This window comes from Trichoderma reesei (assembly GCF_000167675.1).
Source record: "Trichoderma reesei QM6a unplaced genomic scaffold TRIREscaffold_32, whole genome shotgun sequence".
Lineage (NCBI taxonomy): Eukaryota > Fungi > Ascomycota > Sordariomycetes > Hypocreales > Hypocreaceae > Trichoderma > Trichoderma reesei.
In genome coordinates this window covers 153910-173500 of record NW_006711179.1, presented here as the reverse complement: position 1 = coordinate 173500, position 19591 = coordinate 153910, and the positions used below count along the sequence as shown (strand labels likewise).

At 53.7% G+C, this 19591-nt stretch overlaps 5 protein-coding genes across 5 annotated transcripts; 4 read left to right on the top strand and 1 right to left on the bottom strand.

The window, feature by feature from the left end:
- Positions 1-6849: 6849 nt before the first annotated feature.
- On the top strand, positions 6850-9269 carry TRIREDRAFT_112083 (uncharacterized protein; the record flags this gene model as incomplete). Its single annotated transcript, XM_006969428.1, has 2 exons — positions 6850-7249; positions 7378-9269. 2 exons carry the CDS (start codon positions 6850-6852, stop codon positions 9267-9269), a joined length of 2292 nt encoding a protein of 763 aa, XP_006969490.1.
- A 449-nt stretch (positions 9270-9718) lies between these two features.
- On the top strand, positions 9719-10633 carry TRIREDRAFT_41152 (uncharacterized protein; the record flags this gene model as incomplete). Its single annotated transcript, XM_006969383.1, has 1 exon — positions 9719-10633. A coding segment is annotated over one exon (915 nt), but the record flags the coding sequence as incomplete, so codon positions are not given.
- Positions 10634-11803: 1170 nt separating this feature from the next.
- TRIREDRAFT_112081 (uncharacterized protein) lies at positions 11804-13680 on the top strand (the record flags this gene model as incomplete). Its single annotated transcript, XM_006969427.1, has 10 exons — positions 11804-11849; positions 11925-12075; positions 12232-12286; positions 12346-12404; positions 12478-12643; positions 12711-12777; positions 12852-12933; positions 13026-13260; positions 13339-13465; positions 13550-13680. The coding sequence occupies 10 exons, from the start codon at positions 11804-11806 to the stop codon at positions 13678-13680; spliced, it is 1119 nt and encodes a 372-aa protein (XP_006969489.1).
- A 538-nt stretch (positions 13681-14218) lies between these two features.
- On the bottom strand, positions 14219-15983 carry TRIREDRAFT_112080 (uncharacterized protein; the record flags this gene model as incomplete). The annotated part of the gene is made up of 3 exons (XM_006969406.1): positions 14219-14328; positions 14613-15300; positions 15357-15983. 3 exons carry the CDS (start codon positions 15981-15983, stop codon positions 14219-14221), a joined length of 1425 nt encoding a protein of 474 aa, XP_006969468.1.
- A 2071-nt stretch (positions 15984-18054) lies between these two features.
- Positions 18055-19267, top strand: TRIREDRAFT_52446 (uncharacterized protein; the record flags this gene model as incomplete). The annotated part of the gene is made up of 2 exons (XM_006969426.1): positions 18055-18706; positions 18788-19267. Coding segments are annotated over exons 1-2 (1116 nt in total), but the record flags the coding sequence as incomplete, so codon positions are not given.
- Positions 19268-19591: the final 324 nt, after the last annotated feature.

Here is a 19591-nt window from a genome sequence, read left to right as displayed (position 1 = left end):
TATCTGTCTTGTCCTCTCAGTTCCCCTTGTCACCACGCCGGCAGGACACATTGTACTATCGTGCATCCTCAAGCTGTCGATAGACGTTGGCAGAAGAACCACCGATCCGTCGTCGGCGTCATCGACCTCGTCTGACCCCCTAAATCCCTGACAAGTGAGGATTACTCAAACAGTATCGGGAGCCAAAGGAACAGTGCAGCTGCAGAGGGGCCTATGTATGCTTGGCTGATATCCGTGAAGCGGAATCGAGACATGAAAGAGTAACAAGATGATGCAACCCGGTACCGCTACCCATGGAGATTGATATTTCGATCTTCGCGGCCTCTAGCATTGCTTGAGAGAAAGTCGCGGTATTTTAGCCGCAATTTGGCGACTACCTCGCGTCCAGCCTGCAAGAGTTACGGAAAAGCTCGCGCAGGCTCAGAGCCGCGCCAGAGAACCTCACAGGCTTTTCGGGGGGGGAGCAATCGAGGGGCCACCCATGCTCCATTCAATCCAAGTCCTGGCTTGAAAGCTCGTGATGGCTTGTTGAGTATTGACGAAGTCGAAAGGCTGGACTTTGATTCAATGAAGCATCGAATCAAGGATGGTCGTCGAACAAAAGGCTGATCGAGTTAGCTGTTTGTGGCTGCAGGCTGCGATATTGCCTCTCTCTCAGGGCACAGGTCGATGAGACGGTAAATCAGATGCCAGCCCTACGGGAGAGCTACATGTAGCCATCGTCTCCGTTGTGACAAATCACAGACAGCTCAAAGGCTGGCTTGACAGTCCAGAAATCATGGACGAACCCTTGGGTCGCTAAGGGTCCACCGCTAAGAAGCGCGTATGGCGAGTCACCCGGTCACTGTCGTACATTGAACATTCAGAGACGCTTTCCCCCATCACCATTGCCCCTTCGTCGTTGAAGACAATGAATACTTCGTGTCTGTTTTGCCTTTCTTGAAACTCTCGGTGCGGTTCGAGGGGCGGAATTTGTACAGTCCTGTGACTCTGCAAAGATGATCAGTGTTGTTCAGAGCGTACAAGCTGAACCTGGTGCTCACCACTCGTTTGGGAGACAATTGACATACCGGACGACCACTGCTGGTCCTGGCCGCAGGGAGACGTCAAGTCAATATCACCCAATGTGGGTTGCGATGACAGATGCCCAGTTCAATTCGAGGTGTGTGAGGCACCAGGAGCATGGCGTAGCATCGGCGGCCGTAACTTGGCGTGCATTTCCAAGCATTCTAACCATGTTGCTACTTTCGTGTTAAGAATACGCACTTCGGAGAAGACTGTCCTCATGGCCCAAGTCAGCTTCCCTTTCTTCTTTGCGCCTGTTGGCACTGCTTGCCACAGCTTGGATCATAATACGAGCTGAGAAGTCCCCGGGCCCGCGGATGACTAGAGAATCTGTAAATGCTTCGTTCTATCATTCTGGGACTTGCGACTCCCCTCTCTGGGTGTGGGCTCTTCCACTACGTGCTCTGGTCCTATACCGGTTAGATTGGCGCAGCTCAGCCCTGAGGCGTGGGGGGCTAGTTGTAGCCTGTAATTTGGTCGTAAAAGACGACGACTAGCAATCAAACAGCTTCTCCATGGCGACCTTCCTCTTCTAGTTCGTTGAGCTTCTCATTTGATTCGAGCCACTTCTCGGGCTTTAGGTGAAGATGAACCCGCCTTAGCCTGAAGCTGAGCCTCTGCCTCTTCCTCAGGTTTCGGCTCAGCTTCAGGCTCAGAATGCGGCAGGGGCTCGGGTTCAGGATCTCTCTCTCTCTCTCTACCCATTCAAAGTCATCGACATCATCAATGAATTGCTCAAGCCAGCCGACGACTGTGTAATTGCGTCATCTTCTTTGCAAAGTACGGCAGCACTCTGCGGCTCAAGGGCCGTATATGTAACCTGGTGCATGTGTATGGAAAGGCCGGTTTTGCAAAGCAAATATCTCGGGGTATCTTTGGTATCTCCGCGAGCAGCTCGTACGTTGACTGTTTCAGTACATCAGGGTTTTCCGGTGTGACGGAGCGAAGGGTCTGCTGAGCGCCACGCCAAAACCCCATTACATGATGGCTGCCGACAAAGCTGTCATCGTTGAGAAGGCGGATAGTTGAAGGGATCCCGTGATTCTGGACTGGGAGAGCACGGCCATACCTGTATCCGTTGCGAAAAACGAAACCCCACAACCACGTACGAGACCAGGCTCAGCTACGAAGACTTGTTCGTGGGTGAGCCCATCTTGGCACATCGTAGAGTCAGTTGAAATGCAAGTTATCTTGCGTGATCGACGGATGGTGTCCGAGTGACTGTGAACTTTTCGGAGTGACGTAGGCGGATCGAAGAGTATTCGTTCATCTCCTCCTGATGCCTGTACCAAGGCTTATTGCGCATCGGTTCCTAAGGAAGTGTATGATTATGTTGCGGAACTTCGAGATGACATGGGAGAATCACATTTCGATACCAGCCGCCTAAGAGAGCTTGCAAGGCCTTCGAACCTGAAGAATGGTAGATTTTTCGCGGCAGCCAGGTCTTGTCTCCTGAGAGGAAAGATCTCGTCATATCGGTCGGCGAGATCTGTGTAGCAAAATCGTAGACAGCGCGGTGTCGAGAGTGAACACTTAAACTCGGGTCGTAGCTCATACCCCCGACTGATATGATGCATCCATGGCTTCGTGATCTTTCGATGGTAATCTTTTCATATTACATATCAAGGCATACGTGTCGTGAGACTCGTTCGAGGCGTACGCAACGTTCGCGTAGCGTCCGTCGCAGGAAGGGATCCGCATTCAGCCTGAAGGCTTTGTATAGACGATGACTCGGAGATGTGCAGCCTGTTCGTCGCGTTTGGTCACGGTCAGCTACAAACACAATTCTTATGCGCACAAGGAAAGATAACAGCGAGCTGGTCTTACCTCTCACGAAGGAAAGCTCTGAGCATGTCACCATCTTGTCCCTTCTAAAGGCAAAAACAACATCCAGCAGAGAACAGAATAGAGGCGAAGAGAAGGTGGATTCTTCACAACAGTTGGGCGGAAACACGTTCAAGAGAAGTGAATGCAATTGCTGGGGAGGAGACAGGCGGAGATTAACGTTGTTTGATGAGTCAGCCCCTTGCCTTTGCGCCTGCCAGAGTTTGGCGAGCGGCATCTTGCTTCAAGACGAGATCGAGAATCGCGGAACAGAATCAGCGATTTTTTTTTTGTAGCCCTTGAAAATGTATCGAATAACCCGGTGATGAGCCAGATCATCGAGGCAATGGATCCCGAGTTCAGCAAAAGAACACAGGGGGGGGCAGAATCGAGGTATGAAATGCTGAGCTTTTCATCAATGTCTGTAGGGAAAGCCTGAACATGCGCGCGGGGAGGCTGCAGCAGAGGGAGTCCAAGCTCGAGGTAGAATTTGTTATTTATATATATAATTATCTTCTCCTTGTTTTTTCTCTCTGATTTTTGCCAAAATCTCTTTTTCAGTCTTTCCCTTTTCTTGTCTTTTTTTTTTTTTTTTTTTTTTTTTTTTTTTTTTTTTTTTTTTTTTTGCACATCTCTTTGTCGCTTTTCTGTCTTGTTTTCGGGTCGAAAGTGGTTTGCGCAAGGCGCAGAAGCGGAAAACTCCAGGCACTGCCAGCACTGCTAGCATCTCCAGCTTCAATATCATCACCATCAGCGAGAAGGCAAAAAAACAAGTCACCTGGCTCCAACCGATTTGAGAGGTTCTCACGAGGCGGAAAAGAAGAGACATAAAAAACAAAAACCATAAAAAGAAGGCAGAGTCAAAAAGAAAGAAAAAACGAAGCAAAGCAGGTTGTCATCCCTCGTATCTTATGCATCGTCGCAACAAGAAAACACCAAAAAATAGCATCAAAATGGCAAAAAGAGTTCGGTACCAGATGTTGAATCTGGTACCTACATCTCTCTCTGTTTGTTAGTAGCCCATCCCCCCGAAGAACAGTTTGACCCGACCGCTGCACCACGGCGCCCCTGCTCCCCTTGGTCCGGTCGTCGTCGTCGCTCGCATCGTTTCGGTCGGGGTTCGAACTCGGGATGTCGTCGATTCGGTTGTTGGCCTTCGATCCACATGGGGGGGAGCTTGACCTGACCGCTGCACCATGCCGCGGCGCCGCTCCCCCCCGATAGCAGGTAGTGAAAACCCTGACTATAAAGGGCTGTGCGCACGTCTGCTGCCAGCTGCGAGGCCTCCTCCCGCGGCGGCGGCGGAAGGAGGCGCGGAAAGACCTGCAGAGGCTCTGGGGGACTTGAGCAGACCAGTACCGCGTCCCTCTATCAACCCAAAGCCCATTTGATATCATATGTGGTTGGCAAGTTGTGTGCAGAGGTTTTCGCCGGTGGTGGTGGTGCGCCATCCCCACCTCTGAGGAGTATCGTGATGCGATGTGTCCACAACACACAAAAATGCCTCATCTGCCAACTTTGGTGCTCTGCCAGCTCCAGCAAAAGTATCGGCAGCCTCCATCGCACAAGAGGAACTGTTGACTCAATTTGAGCGACCAGCCAGCGAGAATCACTTGATTCTCGCTTTTGCGGGACGCCAAGAGAGGGCGGTCGAGCGCAAGATTGCCGCGGGTTCGTCGTCGGCTGCCGACTTATACACGGCGCTGTCCAGCGCGGGATATTCGTATCGCCGCTCAGCCTCGCACCAGGAGTGCAAACCGCATGTCGTTTGATGTCTGCATAGGCCGCTGCCGGCTCCCCAAGGGCCTTGCTACCGTAGATCGATCGGTGAAACCTGGCGGCAGCATTGGGCTTCGCAGACTCATCCTACAAAGGACAAGCTGTGATCGCAACAAGACAGCGCCGGCGTGTGAGCCAGAAGCGAAGGAATCCGCAATTGGGCGAAATATAATGATGGAGCTGACGAGTTTCAGCAGAAGCCATCGGCATGGTTTGGCGCATCGCGGAGACGAGAGGGCGCAGTGGTCGGTCGAGTGTCTGGCGTAGATGAAAAGCTTGCAAAAAGCGAGGATGAAAGAGATGAGGTTGTGAGTGGGACGGAATGCAGAGAAATGGACAGAGGGATTTAGTCATCAAGCCCTCTTGCTAGCTCGGGGCTTGTTACATAATTGTTGCAAGGGGGGAAAAGAGGGCAAGAGGGGAGAGGGGAGAGGGAAGGAGGGAGTTGCCGAAACGGGACAAGACGCTTACACGGGGCTTGGCCCGGAAGTGGACCAACGACCCCGGAGGTACAAAGGAAAAAGTACTGTACAGGCATTAGAGAAGAGGCCCGTGAGATGGTCAGAGCCCTTTGGTCATTGAAAGCCGAATATCTGCAAGAAGAATTCTTTGCTAATACCGAAAGTCTATGAATGAAAGAGGTATCAGGTGCCGAGAAAGATGAGGTGCTGCGCAGAAGCGGAGATGGATCACGGCCAGCGTCGGTGGCTTCAACAGCGATCTATCTCTACCTACTATTATCTCCAGCCTCAATCGCATGCAGTTCATTGTCATCTATAGTTTTGACCATAGCCTCATGGCCATCTCGCTCACCAGTACTTCTTGCCTTCAGTCAGGCCGTCTTGAGCATCCACATCAGCCCCTCTTGATGAGAGGTACATCACGAGCTCAGCGTTCCCCGGGAATGCGGCAGCATGAAGCGCAGTCTTCCGCCGCGAAATGGGGGCTTGTTGAGACGTTCAAGATCATTCAAAGTCCACAAGGCGCAGTCAATTGATGCCTGATAGATGTCATTACGGCAACTCCAAGCAAACAAGCCTCGTACAAGGAATGAGACCAACGACAAGCATTCGTCTTGCAAATCTGGATGGCACATGCCGTCGGACCAAACCGTCTCCCACCCCACATGAGCGGCCCTACGAAGTCTCTCAGCGCGCCCGTCATCGGACAAGTGATGCACTCGCTGCTCGATGGGCTGAAAGTGCGACATACATTGCTTCAGGATGTCGCCTAGCTGGAGCTTGCTGGCGGCCAGCTCAACCACGGCGTTCATATAGCAACCGGGCGTGGTGTCGCCGCATAGCCTTACAATGGCTGCGTTCATGATGCTGTCCTAAGTACTTCCGAGTCAGAGAAGGTCTTTGCTGTTCAAAACATAGCTAAATGCCTTGGTTACATAGACTCGCGAAGCTCTCTACATCTGGATACACGCTGAGTCCTTGGAGGCAGCCTGGCTACACACACAACTTGGGGAGCATGGTTCTCTGATCACTAATCCGGGACGGTGTGTAGGGTTACATCGCAGTTGTCAACAAGGGGTCCCAAGGATGGCCTGTAACTCTAAGCAGAATATAATACAAGGGATATTTGGGAAAAGTGCGTCCAATAACTCATCCTCATCACGCGAGAGGTTGATTCAGAATTAATGTAAATATCGCCTGCCTCATGCATTCAGACACAGGCCGCCAAGTCTTGGATGCCAGGGGTAGAGGACAAGGAAGCGGGGCGAGGCAGAGCACAAGTCTGCCTGATTGTTCCCTCGTCTAACCATAAAGTAAAGGGATGCTTCTCAAGAGTTGGGCTGTCCCGTTGAGGACATTCATCCCAAGGAACAAAATGGTCTGTTCAGGTCACCAACATGGCGCTCGTGCGCTCACAGCTTCCGCAACCCGGTCGAAACAGGTCGACCTGGTGTGCCCCATCTGCTTCGACTTTGGCTTCACACAAACTGCGCTTCGTGGCACTATCAGAGTTGATGCTCCAGCAAGTCACAACCCTGATGCCTCCAGCCGAAAAGGCGAACAGAGCAATGCTGCATCACTAAGTTCTCCTCGAACTTCAACTGCCGATGCTTCTCGGGGCAAACCGGCAAAGTCTCCAATACGCTCGTCTCGGAACTTGCTCACCAACTCGGAGACGATGAAACACAGGCACGACAACAGAATAGAAGACATCTACACGATGCCTATTGACTACGAAATGGTCGAACCAAGAGTCTACGACCTCCTCGAAGGCCAGCAGCCAGACTTCGACAACGGCGAGCTTGAAGAAGCGCATGCTCTGGCCAAAACGGAGCTCATCAGGAACAACTCGATCCCATTCAAGTACTGGCTCGAGCAGCCATGTCCTTCATGTCGCAATACCGAGGGCCAGACTGCGCCTTGCGTGACGATCCGGCGCGGCCTCCACGAGTTCATGATGGAGACGAGTCCGGATTATGCAGCCCGGAAAGAACTGATGCTCGACCTGGGATTTGTGGCTACGGGAGGGAGTTCGGCGTCTCAATGTCTTAGGATCGGACACTTGAGCGCTGGCAAAGTGCCGGCGCGCGCTTGGGCTGTGGAGAGCTTTGTCAAGACAGGTAGGTACAAGGATGATGCTCTGGATTGCTTGGTGAAAGGATCTGACAAACAGACCATCTAGAGCTCCCATCGCCGTGGAGGCAGCCTTGGTTCCCAGATCGTGGACTTACAGTATTTGAACGACCAGTCCCGTCCGGCAACACGGAATCTGATGAAGCCTTCCAAAAGGCCACAAACTGGTTCCGTGAGTGTCAAGCTACACATGCTCATTGCTCCGTCGGAGAGGCACCAGAGATGCCTGACCGGGTTCTGGACATTGCTGCTGAAGACAACGCATCTGGTGTGAGGTTGGTCCACACACATGGTAGAAAGGCGAGATATGCTTGTCTGAGCCATCGTTGGGGCACGGATACCTCCAAGGCCCTGAAGCAAAACATCAACTCCTTGTGCGACGAAGTATCATGGGACTACCTCTCCCCTACATACCAAGACTCCATTACCTTTTTGAGAAAGTTTTCGAACTGGCATCAACAGGAGTACGGTGAAGAGATACGGTATATATGGATAGACAGTCTGTGTATCATCCAAGATTCCAAGAGCGACTGGAAGAAGCATTCGCTCAAGATGAGCGACATCTACTCCAACTCATCCCTTACCTTGGTGGAGAGCCACGGGCTACACACAGAGAAGAGGCTGTTCCAGGACTCTACTTCAAGGAATCCTTCGAAGCATGTCACGGTCCGAGACGCACAAGGCAAGGACCACGAGCTGCATTACCGACACACAATCTGCCATCCCACCTTCATGGTTGCAGACGACAACGTCCCCGTCTGGAAACGAGCATGGGTCTTCCAAGAGCGCCTCTTGTCCCATCGCCTCCTCGTCTTCGGAGCCGACGAGCTCTCATGGCAATGCACCGGCCACCACAAGTGCGAATGCGGCCTCGACGAGCTTCACACGCAGACACATGGGCTCTTGAGAAAATGGGGACACGGCATCCACATTCCGCTGCATTCGACAAATAGCAGACGGGACATGTATGAGGCACTGGGCGATGATCCGTCCCACAAGCAGCTGCGGCAGGCGTGGCGGCTCGTGGTAGAGGCATATTCTCGGCTTGACTACACATATCGCAGCGATACCCTGTTTGCGATTGCCGGTCTTGCGAAGAACTTTAACGCAAGGATGGGCGGCAAGAGTTATTTTGCAGGGATCTGGTACGACGAGCTGAAAGAGAACGAAGCTGAAGCAAATGGGGAGCCCCAGGCCGAAACGGCCCTGGATCTGTTATGGCGGCTCGCGTACTTCAAAGACGCCCAAAGAGGGAATCTTCCTGCGCCTGCTGTTCCGATCTCATGGATCTGGGCATCGCCCGAGTGCCCCATCATCTACCCCTTTGCCAACGACCAAGTGCTCAACCAGTACACCCTGGTAGCATCCATAGGCGGCGCAGCCAACGTCCCCAAACTGCCCGACGACCACGAGAAGCCGAGAGAATGGGTCAAGGACGACATGTACACGGAAGTGCCCCCCTCGGCGATTGCTCTCGCGGGACCTCTCTGGAAGACGGAGCTTGCAGCGGCGCCGTTTTCGTTTACGATTGACAATACCGAGTATGCCGAGTACACGTACTTTCTGGGCGCAATGTCGGTCGAGGTGTTCAAGGAAAGTGCTGTCGGGAGCACGATCCAGCAGAGGAGGCTCCTCGTGACACCTCCCAAGGAGGGGGATGAGAGCGCCGAATCTGCGATGAAGAAGATGCCGCCGCTGGTGTTTTACCCGGACAGCATGAATACGATGATTACCGAGTCGCTGTATTGTCTTCCCATGGCGAGCTTTAAGCGCCTCCCGATCAAGTCGACGGTAAAGGAGAAGGCGGTGCTTGCTGCGCTGGTGCTGGAACCGGTGGGACACAAGGCGAATGCTGAGGGATATGACCCCGATCTGTCGCATAGAGATGCTTCGGAGCTGGTCTTTCAGAGGGTGGGACTGGCGTATACGGCGGATGGGGGGTGGATGGATGAGCATGACAGGATGTTGGAGAAGCTGCCTACGAACATTGTGTACTTGGTTCAATGATGGCTGTATAGATTACTTATGCAGCTAGATGAAGCCGCCCATCTGTTTAAGCGCCATGTGTTACTGGGATTCCATTTCTTCACCACGGCACGTAAAGGGTTCGTCTTCTAGTTGAATTATCAAGAGGTTGAACATGAACCGGACCAACATCATGTAGCACTGAAACATCTTCATGAATCGCGTCGGGACTAGTTTGGCGATGCAGAAACAGAAAACGGAGCATTTTAAGCGCTTGATTCCACCAGCCAGTTGATACGCGCCGAACTTGCATATGAGCCCCAATAGCAATCGGCTCTTCTCCAGGGGGGCTATGTACTATAGATCTGAGGCTCTGTCGCCATGTTGGGTATATAACTGGATTACCGCCCAATGGCTTGAAGGAGAATGCAGTCTCAGTTTTCAATGTTACGCGGCTTATACACTCTCATCTGCCGGACTTTACATACATTATGACATCTCCAGAGACATATACGGTCGGATGGATATGCCCCCATCACGATGACTACGAAGCCGCCTGCGCAATGCTAGACGAAGAGCTCGAAGGCCCAGAAGCCGCAGAAAAGGGTGACGCCAACACATACTTCTTTGGTCGCATCAGCAAGCACAACATCATCATCGCGTGTCTCCCACTAGGCCGCTATGGAACGACCGCCGCTACTCGTGTGGCAAAGGACATGATGCGCTCCTTTCCGCAGCTGAGGTTCCTGCTGCTGGTGGGCACAGCTGGCGGTGTGCCTACCGAGGACCGCGACATTCGGCTAGGCGATGTCGTTGTCAGTGTGCCAACCCATGCGTCTGGCGGCGTTGTTCAGTATGACTACGGGAAGCAGCTTGCTGAGGTCTTTCAGCCAACAAGTCAACTGAATGCTCCTCCGACGGTGCTGTTGGGGGCTTTGCCGGAAGTGACGCGGAGGCACAACAACCCCAAGAGATTTGGGGGCATTGATGAGCATCTGCAAGCCTTCAGCAACAATCCTCGCTTCCGAAAACCGCAAGAGGACCGTTTGTTCCTCCCAGCCGTGAAGCATCAGGGCGGCAAAGACTGTGCCAAGTGCGACATGAATGGCCTCGTTCAACGCCCACCGCGGACTACAGGGAGAGCCGTCAATGTCTTTTACGGCACTGTTGCATCCGCAAACTCCATCATAGCTGACGCAGTCAAGAGGGATGCCTATTCCAGAGTCTCAAGGGTCAGCGCATTGTGCTTTGAGATGGAGGCGGCTGGTCTCATGAACGACTTTCCCTGCATGGTGATTCGGGGCATAAGCAACTACGCAGACGCGCACAAGAACGACGAGTGGCGCTGTTATGCGGCCGCAACCGCCGCAGCATATGCCAAAGAGCTGCTTCGTGTGGTAAAACCCGTCAAGGCGGCAGCCCCTCCGGTGAACACAATGAGTAAGGATTTCTCTCTTGGTACTGTCATGGGCCATTTCGGTTATGCTGAGCAAGGAGATAGTTGCTGAAATTGTTGCCAATGTTCGTCGTACGGAATTGTATGTGGCTCGATCTACCCAACTGCCCGGGTTGCCTGCTCCGGAAGAGCACATGGGGAGTCGATTTGAGGTTGGGGTTGAAGAGGAGGGAGGACGGGAAATGAGAATGGCCTTTATAAATGCCTGAGGTGTGCCTTTGAACATCTATATCACTTGTGTTGAATTCATGGGAAGAAGTTTATAGATTAGGGCCATGTCTGAACAAAAGGCCGAAGCGAATGTCACAGTAATCGGTTGGAATGGTGGCTCTGGAAGCGTTATGCTGGATACTTTGTCTACCATAGTGAAGTTAGTGGACAATCATGTGCCCAAATGAACAACAACCTTAAGAAGTCGCTTGGGGCAACAAGCGCCCTTGGATTCTCACTTGTATTTGACGGGCCAAGTTAAGATCATCAAGGCTTTCAGGATGATGCTTGATTGGTTGAGCAAGCATCAAGCCGGCATGTCACCAGCCCCGGCCTACCGTCACCAGCTGAAGTCGCGGACAGTCCATGGAGCCCAACAGCTTTGCAGCCACCATGCCTTCACCCTGAAACTCCACGGTTCAACTTGGTTAAAGCCTCTTCAGCTGAAGATCTCCCGTCAACCTAGACAAAACTCAACTCCCCTCCATTGAAGCTCATCAACCCTCACTCCCCTAGCGCAAAGAGACCCTAGCCAGGGCTCCCGGTTCCGTCATCCAGGGCTTTTCCCACCAGAGGAGCCTCTAGTGCCGCCAATTGGGAAACTCGTACGTTCTGACCCGTATTATTCGGACGTATCCTGAGTCACGGAATGGACTCTCAACTGCAACACGCATCCTTTTGACATTTTGCTTCTATTCCCGGTTCAGCCAAGATCTGACGGTTGCTGATGCGGGGTTTGTTTGGATCGACTCCAATGACTTGTCAACTTTGTGTTCGGGGTTAATGTATGAGGGTCGGAGGTTGTTCAGTCCTTTCCCTGTGACTACCTATTTATTACCTATTTCTTTCACTCTTCATTACAAAGATTACAGCTTCAACTTCTAGAACATCGATCAACTCTACCAACGAAATGCCTATCCCAACGGAAGTAGTCGGCTCTCTGCCTCGCCCAACATGTAAGACAAACCAAAACTTCATTCTAATCCCAATTGATTCCAATTCAAACACTAATGTAGAATAAACAAAAAAAGACCTGCAACAAGCCTACGCCGACTACGACGCCGGCAAAATCACCCACGATGAGCTCGTCGCCGCCCAGAACAAGGCCGCCCAGGACTCCGTCCAGCGGATGGAAGCCGCGGGAGAAACGTTTGTGACGGATGGCGAGCAGCGTGCCAGTTCGTGAGTCATTCTATCCGCTCAGATTCTCACAGTAAGGCTTTGTACTGATGTGAGGGAAATGAGATTTTAGCTTCGCAACGTATCCGATCGTGGAGTGAGTATTATCTCGACGACCAGACTTGCTGGAGGGCATTGTTTCCTTACGGGCTGTTACAGGACTCTAAAGGGCGCGGGTTTGCCGAGCAACTTTGCTGCCGATGGACAATTCTTTGTAAGTCGGGCACGGAGAAGATCCATGTTGAACATGTAGCTCATCGATGGACTCTTTAGGCGATATTCGAAGATGGCCACCACCGCCAGCTCCCACGGCTTGTCAAGGGTCCTTTCAAGTGCGTCCCTCGAATTCCTTCATACAATGAACATTGCACTGACAAAAGGGGGCGCCTTGTTGCATGAAACCAGATACGCAACGTATGCATGGCAGAACCTCCAAAAGTCCAAGCCGTACGCCTCCCACCCAATGAAGCAGGCCGTCATCGCGCCCAGCATGATGTACCTCTTGTATCCTCTCCAAGGCGAGCTCGAAGGATATCCGCGGGACGAGTTTATCAAGGACTTGATCAACGAAGTAGGCCATCCAACGAGAATTTCGGGCTATTAACATCATCGATGACAGTTGCTGATTCGATATGTAGTGCGAGAAGGATATTCGCGGATGCTTTGAAGCAGGCGCAAAGCGAGTCTCCATCGACTTCACCGAGGGTATAGCCATTTGACCCTTTATCCTCTCTCAAGCCTAGATCCCCATATCTAACAAAGTATCTTCCATCAATCAGGCCGCCTCGCTCTCAAGCACGACCCCAAGAACCCCTGGACAAACGCCGACCTCCTCGAACGCTTCGTCCTCCTCATTAACCAGTCAGAACCCCCCCCCCCCCCGGAATCTCAGCCCCAACAACTGCCTCTTTGAGGACATTCACACTAACATACACACACACACACAATCGCAGAGTCCTCGAACGCTTCACCCCCGACCAGCGAGCCAACATTGGCCTGCACACCTGCCCCGGCGGCGACTGCGACTCGGTGCACTCCCTAGACGTGGACTACCACAAGCTACTCCCGTCCTTATTCAAGATCAACGCGGGATACTTTCTGATCCAGCTCTCCTCGGAAAAGAACCGCGAGGCAGTGTATGAGTCGATTGGACAGCATATCCGGAAAGACGCCAATGGCGTCAAGCAGGTATTTTTCCGCTCCTCTTCCCCCCTTTTATGCGGAAATTCCACAAATGGATTTTGCGCTGAATGGACAAATTTTCAGGTGGCCTTTATCGGAGTCATCAACACGCTCAATCCCGCCGTCGAGACCCCCGAACAAGTCGCCGACCAGCTCGTTCTCGCAAGCAAATACATTCCCGTAGACCAGCTCGGCGCAACCGACGACTGCGGTATGCCTCCATCCATCCTGCCACCCTTGCACCAGAATTCCCTTGTTCGGCCAATGTCAGCTAACATGAGTTGATGTGTATTAGGCTTCTCTCCCTTCTCCATCGACGACAAGCCGAGCCACGGCAGCCCGGACTTTGCCAGGGACATTGCCTTTCAGAAGATTGCGAGCCGTGTCCAAGGCGCAAAGTTGGCCAGTGAGAAGTTGGGCGTATAGCCATTCTCGCAGAGTTGAGGCGAGCGTAAATTTTTCTTCCGAGTATTTGCGTCGCGTTAAAAGAATATATATAACGGCGTTGAGCCGAAAATGTCTTACGGGGTGAGAGAGAGAGGTCTTTCAACAAAGCCCTCTCGGTGAGTCGACCTCTATGAGCCCTGCTCGAGCGAAGAATTAGGTTTGCATAGACAGTTCAACATATCTACTTAGTTATCTTCAATCATGTCTATAGAAGGGGGCAAAAAGCCTCGCTATACATACAAAACCACCTTTCACACACTCCAGCCCATTCAAAGTATCACAAATCCTCTAAAAGTGTAATCAATCAGAAATAGCATGTTATACAATCCCCCCTCGTACAAAGGCGTTAGATGTCCCTTCTGGGGGGAAAACTCTCTTCATGATGGCCGTGGACCTCTCGTTTCAGTAGCCCTGGGCAAGGCAGCTGTCAGCTCGACGGTAGATCCTGGTACAGAACCACTGCTATCGTCCAGCTCTCCCTGCAATCCACCATGTTTCACCTTGTCAGGATGTCTTATCACAGCAAACGCTTTGGAAAGCCGAATCGCAAAACTTCGTTCAACGCCGACTGATGAGGAGCGTCAGCGTGAAAGCTCGTCAGCATGCGAGACGAGGCAAACCGCGAGCCTGGGGTGCAAAGCAGAGAGACTTACATATGAGCAAATAGACGTATTTTGAAACAGCAGGTGCCCAAACGAGCACCGAAACAATCTGGCCAACAGACCAGGACACGGGGGCCAAGAGAAAGCCAGAGATGTACTCCAGCAGATAGGACAAGCTGATGAGATTCAACACCATGTACCCGATGAAGATGACTTCCGAAATAAAGATGAGGACAGATGTCAGAAGTCGTCCCAGCTGAATGGCCTGTAACAGCAACAGGGTTCGCTTCTTCGACACCTCTTGTCCACAGTTGCTCAGCCACAGGGTTCCTGCAAACTCTGCCCACAGCTTCTTGAACCAGATGAGGCCCAGAGTAGTCGCAGCAATGGCCATGAGGAACTCGGGCTGGTCAATCCTCGCACCGTCGTAGTAGCGGAAGCGACAAAAGGCCGTTATGTCCGACTTGCCGCCGCATGGTTTCGAGCGGTACGACCATGTCCAGTAGCAGATGGCGTCAATGTCCAGTCCCGCCAGAACAGAAGCCCGGGTGCTCATGAACGACATGACCAATGCAAGAGTGCACAGTAACAGCGAGTAGTACGAGCCCAGTTGCAGTTTGTAGAGCGTAACTTGGTTCAAGAGGAGTGGCAGTACAGCAATGATTGTGAGGTCTCTCATGAGCAGGCGATTGGTCAGGAAGCTTTGCCATTGATCGGTCGGTGCAATGGCCGGCTGGGAAGCAGCATACAGCAGGCCAATCTGGACGGCTGATATGAAGAAGCACTGGGCTTCCTGCAGCTCGACGATGAAGGTACTGGTAGCGTAGTCGATGCGCTTGGCCAAGCGAGAGCCCTGGAACGTAATCAACGAGTACACTCTGCCTTTGTACCGGGTCAATGTCGCAAACCAGTCAATGCTGCTCGCAATATGAAGGATGCGGATGCACAGCCACGCGTAGAAGACGATGGCATGGGCCAGTATATATGCCAACACCACCTGGAAAGAATGGTCATTGGAGAGCCCATCACGAATGAGGACTCGGTATGTCTTACCCCTGGCCCAGCAAGATCGGGGTCTACCTTGAAGTTCTCAATGTAGCCCACGTCACAGAGCTGAGACAACTCTAGGCCCCATGCATGAATGTCTGGAGGATGGCGCATGGATGCATGGGCAGCCCCTGAAGCGTCGGGCGGTCTGGCAAGATTCCCATAATCTCCGTCCAAAGCAGAGCTCCCGTTTGCGCAGGCGTGGAAACTTTTGAAGACATCGACAGCGTCAAACTTGGTGAGATCGGGGACCGCTAGATACTCCAAGATCTCAGCCGTATCGCCAGCGGTATCCGAGTTGCTATAGTCGTGAGGGTACGGCTCATACGTCGCCATGGTCGCCAGAGTCAAGCAATTCCACTGCGTCTGCCAGTCCTGAAACAGAAGATCGTGATCCGCACAGGCCATGGTGCAATTGATGCCTCCCGCCCCGTCTCTGCAGCCATTTGCGTATATGTTGAGGACGGAGGGATGTGACAAGATGCGATGGCCGTCGTTGGAGTCTATCAAGGTGCCTCGGATGATGCGATCGGCTGTTGGCAGTCTGTCAAGTTCGCTGAGCCCTAGGTGGGATGCGTTGAGCAGGAGTTTGGAGTCTGGAAGGAATGTGACGAGTCCATTGTACGCCTCCATTTCGAAGATGGGGTGAAGTGCAAATGCTCGATGGCAAGCATTGGTTTCGTCTGTCAGTTGTCAAGTTTGTAACACGGCTCCCTGACCCAGACAGGGACTTTGATACAAGAGCCCAGTGGACCAGTACTCTTATACCATTGAAAAAGCGACTGCAAGGAAGCAAGCAAGAGCTGGGCATCTTCAGAGCTGGGCAATACGAGGGAGCCTCATCTTTTAGCATTTGGTACAATTGATATGGCCTGTGCGGTGTCGATCTGCGCACGTTTCTTTGCCTGTGTCAAGTCGTTCACCATAGGGCCCTTTAGGCAGCACTCAGAAGTTGGTATGTATCACCCTCGTGTCAAGCAAGGCTCGGTGTTCGTGCCTGCAGTCGGCAGGATTCATCGTCGTCTGATGGGGAGCACAATGACGAGAAATAAATGAGTTGAACTCGTTTCTGGGTCTTGTGTGACCTTGGAACGTCGAGAATGTTCGAATACATTATGCAGTGTCACCATGGATGTCGATGCCTGACAGCCAGAGGCATGTAGAGAAGATTCTGTAGAGAAGGTCGGTCCAGGTGGTTGTGAATGAATGTCCTGTTGATGTTGTCCAGGCATGTGAAGCTGAAAGGCAGCCCAATGTCTTACTTACCTAAGCATACCTAGGTACCTAACCAGTAATGATGCAGAGAGAAAGTGTGGCTGTGCAGAAGGTATATAGGTACATACATGGGTACTCCTCACAGACCATCAACATCGTGCCTGGTGTGCAGCTGTGGCGCCATCTTAGCTGGCATCAATGTTCTGTTGTATGAATCCCTCGATGCACAATGACTCAAGCTGTTTACCGGTTTATCAAGCGCCTTATTACTGTGCTGTACTGAATGCGCAGCTCTGGTCCTTGCCACTTGCTCAGGCGTGGCTGATGCTCTTGTCGTGCGTCATCCCTCCCCGCTAAGCCCGATCCAGCACGCCTACGTACGCCTCGGATCCTCCGCAACGAGCCGCACCGCCACAGGCTTCCCCAAACTTCCCCAGCTTCGCATGTCACTGCCTGCAGGCACTCCGTCAGTCGAGCGATTCGCCTTGACTCAACCTCTTCCTACGACAGCTCTCCGGCGGCCTCTCTTTTGCTCGCCAACTCGAGACACCTTCAATTCGTCTGTGTCATCGTCAAATATCTGCGGTGTCTCTTTTCTCCTCGGCCACCATGCCCTGTTGCTCTTGATCCGACTGTGACGACATCCAACCCGGCTCTCCCCACCTCGAGGCTGATCCCACGAGCTCTCGTTTCTCGCCATCGTTGCTTGCTTGATTGCTTTGTTCAGCCGCATCGCTGCATCGTCACTGCTGTAGAGCCTCGTGGCACAGCTTCTTCTTTATCCTCTCTTTGCTTCACCTGCCCGCATGTATGTACAGCAGCCGCCCAGCGACGCCGAAGCGGCTCCGCACAGATCGCAACCGTCCGCGCCGATGAACGACTGGCCAGACGAGCCGACGGCGGGAGCCTGGGAGGACGTGGCTCCTCAACGCCCAGCCAGTGCGACGGCCGCAGGCTCCATCCACCGCAAAGAAGTGCCTGCGTCGCTGCGGCCTGGCGGCGCCGCCCCGGTGGCAGCAGGCGTGGGCTTCGGCTCGCCGGAAGATGAAGACAGCGTGTGGAACGAGGCGCGGAGGCAGCCGTCGGGCCTGCATGAGCCTTACCAGGTGCCAGATGCCCTGCGGCCGGGCGTACAGAGGGCAGAGACGAATCCGTTCCTGAGGAAGCCAGCCCCGGCCGACGCAAGCCTCCAGCCTCCTGCAATCATTCTTCAGCCGCCAACCGCCACGCTGTCCAGCCTGAGCCTGGAAGAAAACAACGTTCAGAATCCATGGCAGCCAGCCGCTGGTGTACAGACGCCCCAACATAGAGACGAGAACCTGCCGATTGTGGCGGCCCCTGGCGACCCGGATGATCCTTGGGCCCGTAGCCCTCCTGCGCCGCCTGCCAAGGAGCCCGAGTCTCGATCCGAGGACCTAATCTCTCTGCACTCTGAAGGCTCAGGCTGGGATGAGGGTTCGGACAGCGAGCATGACAATCGGACCTCTCCGCCACAGCATGCCGTAATGCCAGACGACATTGCTCGTGAGCAGCACGTCTGGGACGATGTGGCACCGCTGGAGGATGCCAAAGGCAAGGGCAAGGGACCTGACCTCACCCCAGCGCAGGCAGCCCAGCTGGACGACTGGAGCCTCATAGACGCAGAGCCCTCGTCGAGCTCGCCGGCGCGGCAGCCACTGGAGGACTCATCGACGGATGGCCTGGACGAGAAGCCGCCTTTGCCGCCGCGGCAGTCGGGAAGCCGCGTGCGATGGACTCCGTCGCGTCCGCCGGTCGATGGCAAAGCTGAGACGTACCAGATCAAGAACATCCGATGGCACGATGCCAGCTCGTCCAAGAACCCCCGCGTGTCTCCCATACTGATTCAGAACGAAAACGGACCCTGCCCGCTGGTTGCATTGGTCAACGCACTCACATTGACGACACCTGAGGACATTGGCGATACGGCGCTGGTGCAGGTCTTGCGGCTGCGGGAGCAGGTCAGCTTGAGCCTGTTGCTGGATGCCGTCTTCGACGAGCTCATGTCTCCGCGGAGGACGTCGTCCGAGGACTCGCTGCCCGACGTCTCTGAACTCTACTCCTTCCTACAGAGCCTCCACACCGGCATGAACGTCAATCCGCGATTCATTCCTACGCCAGAGGTGGTTGCTGCCTACGAGCGCACGCCGCTCACGGAACTGGATGCGAGCGAGCGGCGCAAGTACATCCCGGGGACCTTTGAGAACACGGCCGAGATGGGTCTCTATGCCACCTTTTCCATCCCCTTGATCCACGGGTGGCTGCCGCCACATGACGATCCCGTCCGCTACGCCATGGAAAGGCACGCTGCGTCTTACGAAGACGTGCAGAACCTGCTATTCCGCGAGGAAGAATTGGAGGACAAGCTGGCCTCATCCGAGGAGGGGCTGACTGAAGCGGAGCAGGATCTTTACCAGGACATTATCACCATCAAGATATTCCTCAACGAGTCGGCGACCCAGCTGACGCCCTGGGGGATTGAGGTGATTCAAAAGGCGATCCGGCCAGGCACGTTTGCCATTCTTTTCCGCAACGACCACTTCTCCACGCTGTATTGCCACCCCCACACTCGGCAGCTTCTCACGCTCGTGACGGACGCGGGCTACAGAAGCCACGACGAGGTTGTCTGGGAAAGCCTGCGGGACGTCAATGGCGAACTCAACCAGTTCCTGTCGGGCGACTTTCGACCTGTAAGTGGCGATGCGGCAGCCGGCTCGAGCGGCGCGGCGGGCGAGCATAGCAACAACCACGGCGGCGGCACCTGGAAGACTGTCACCAACAAGCGGGGCAAGACGAAGGAGGTTGCGGCCCCCGAGGAAGGGGGCCAAGCAAGCTCGACGGAGCAAGAGGACAGGGACTTGGCCCTGGCGCTGCAGCTGCAGGAGGAAGAGGACCAGCGACACCGGGAGGAGCAAGCTCGGCGGCAGCGCGAGCGGGCGCTGTCGGAGCAGTACATTGAGCAGGCCCATCTGCCGATACCAGTCGCCCGCCCTGGAGGAGGAGGAGGA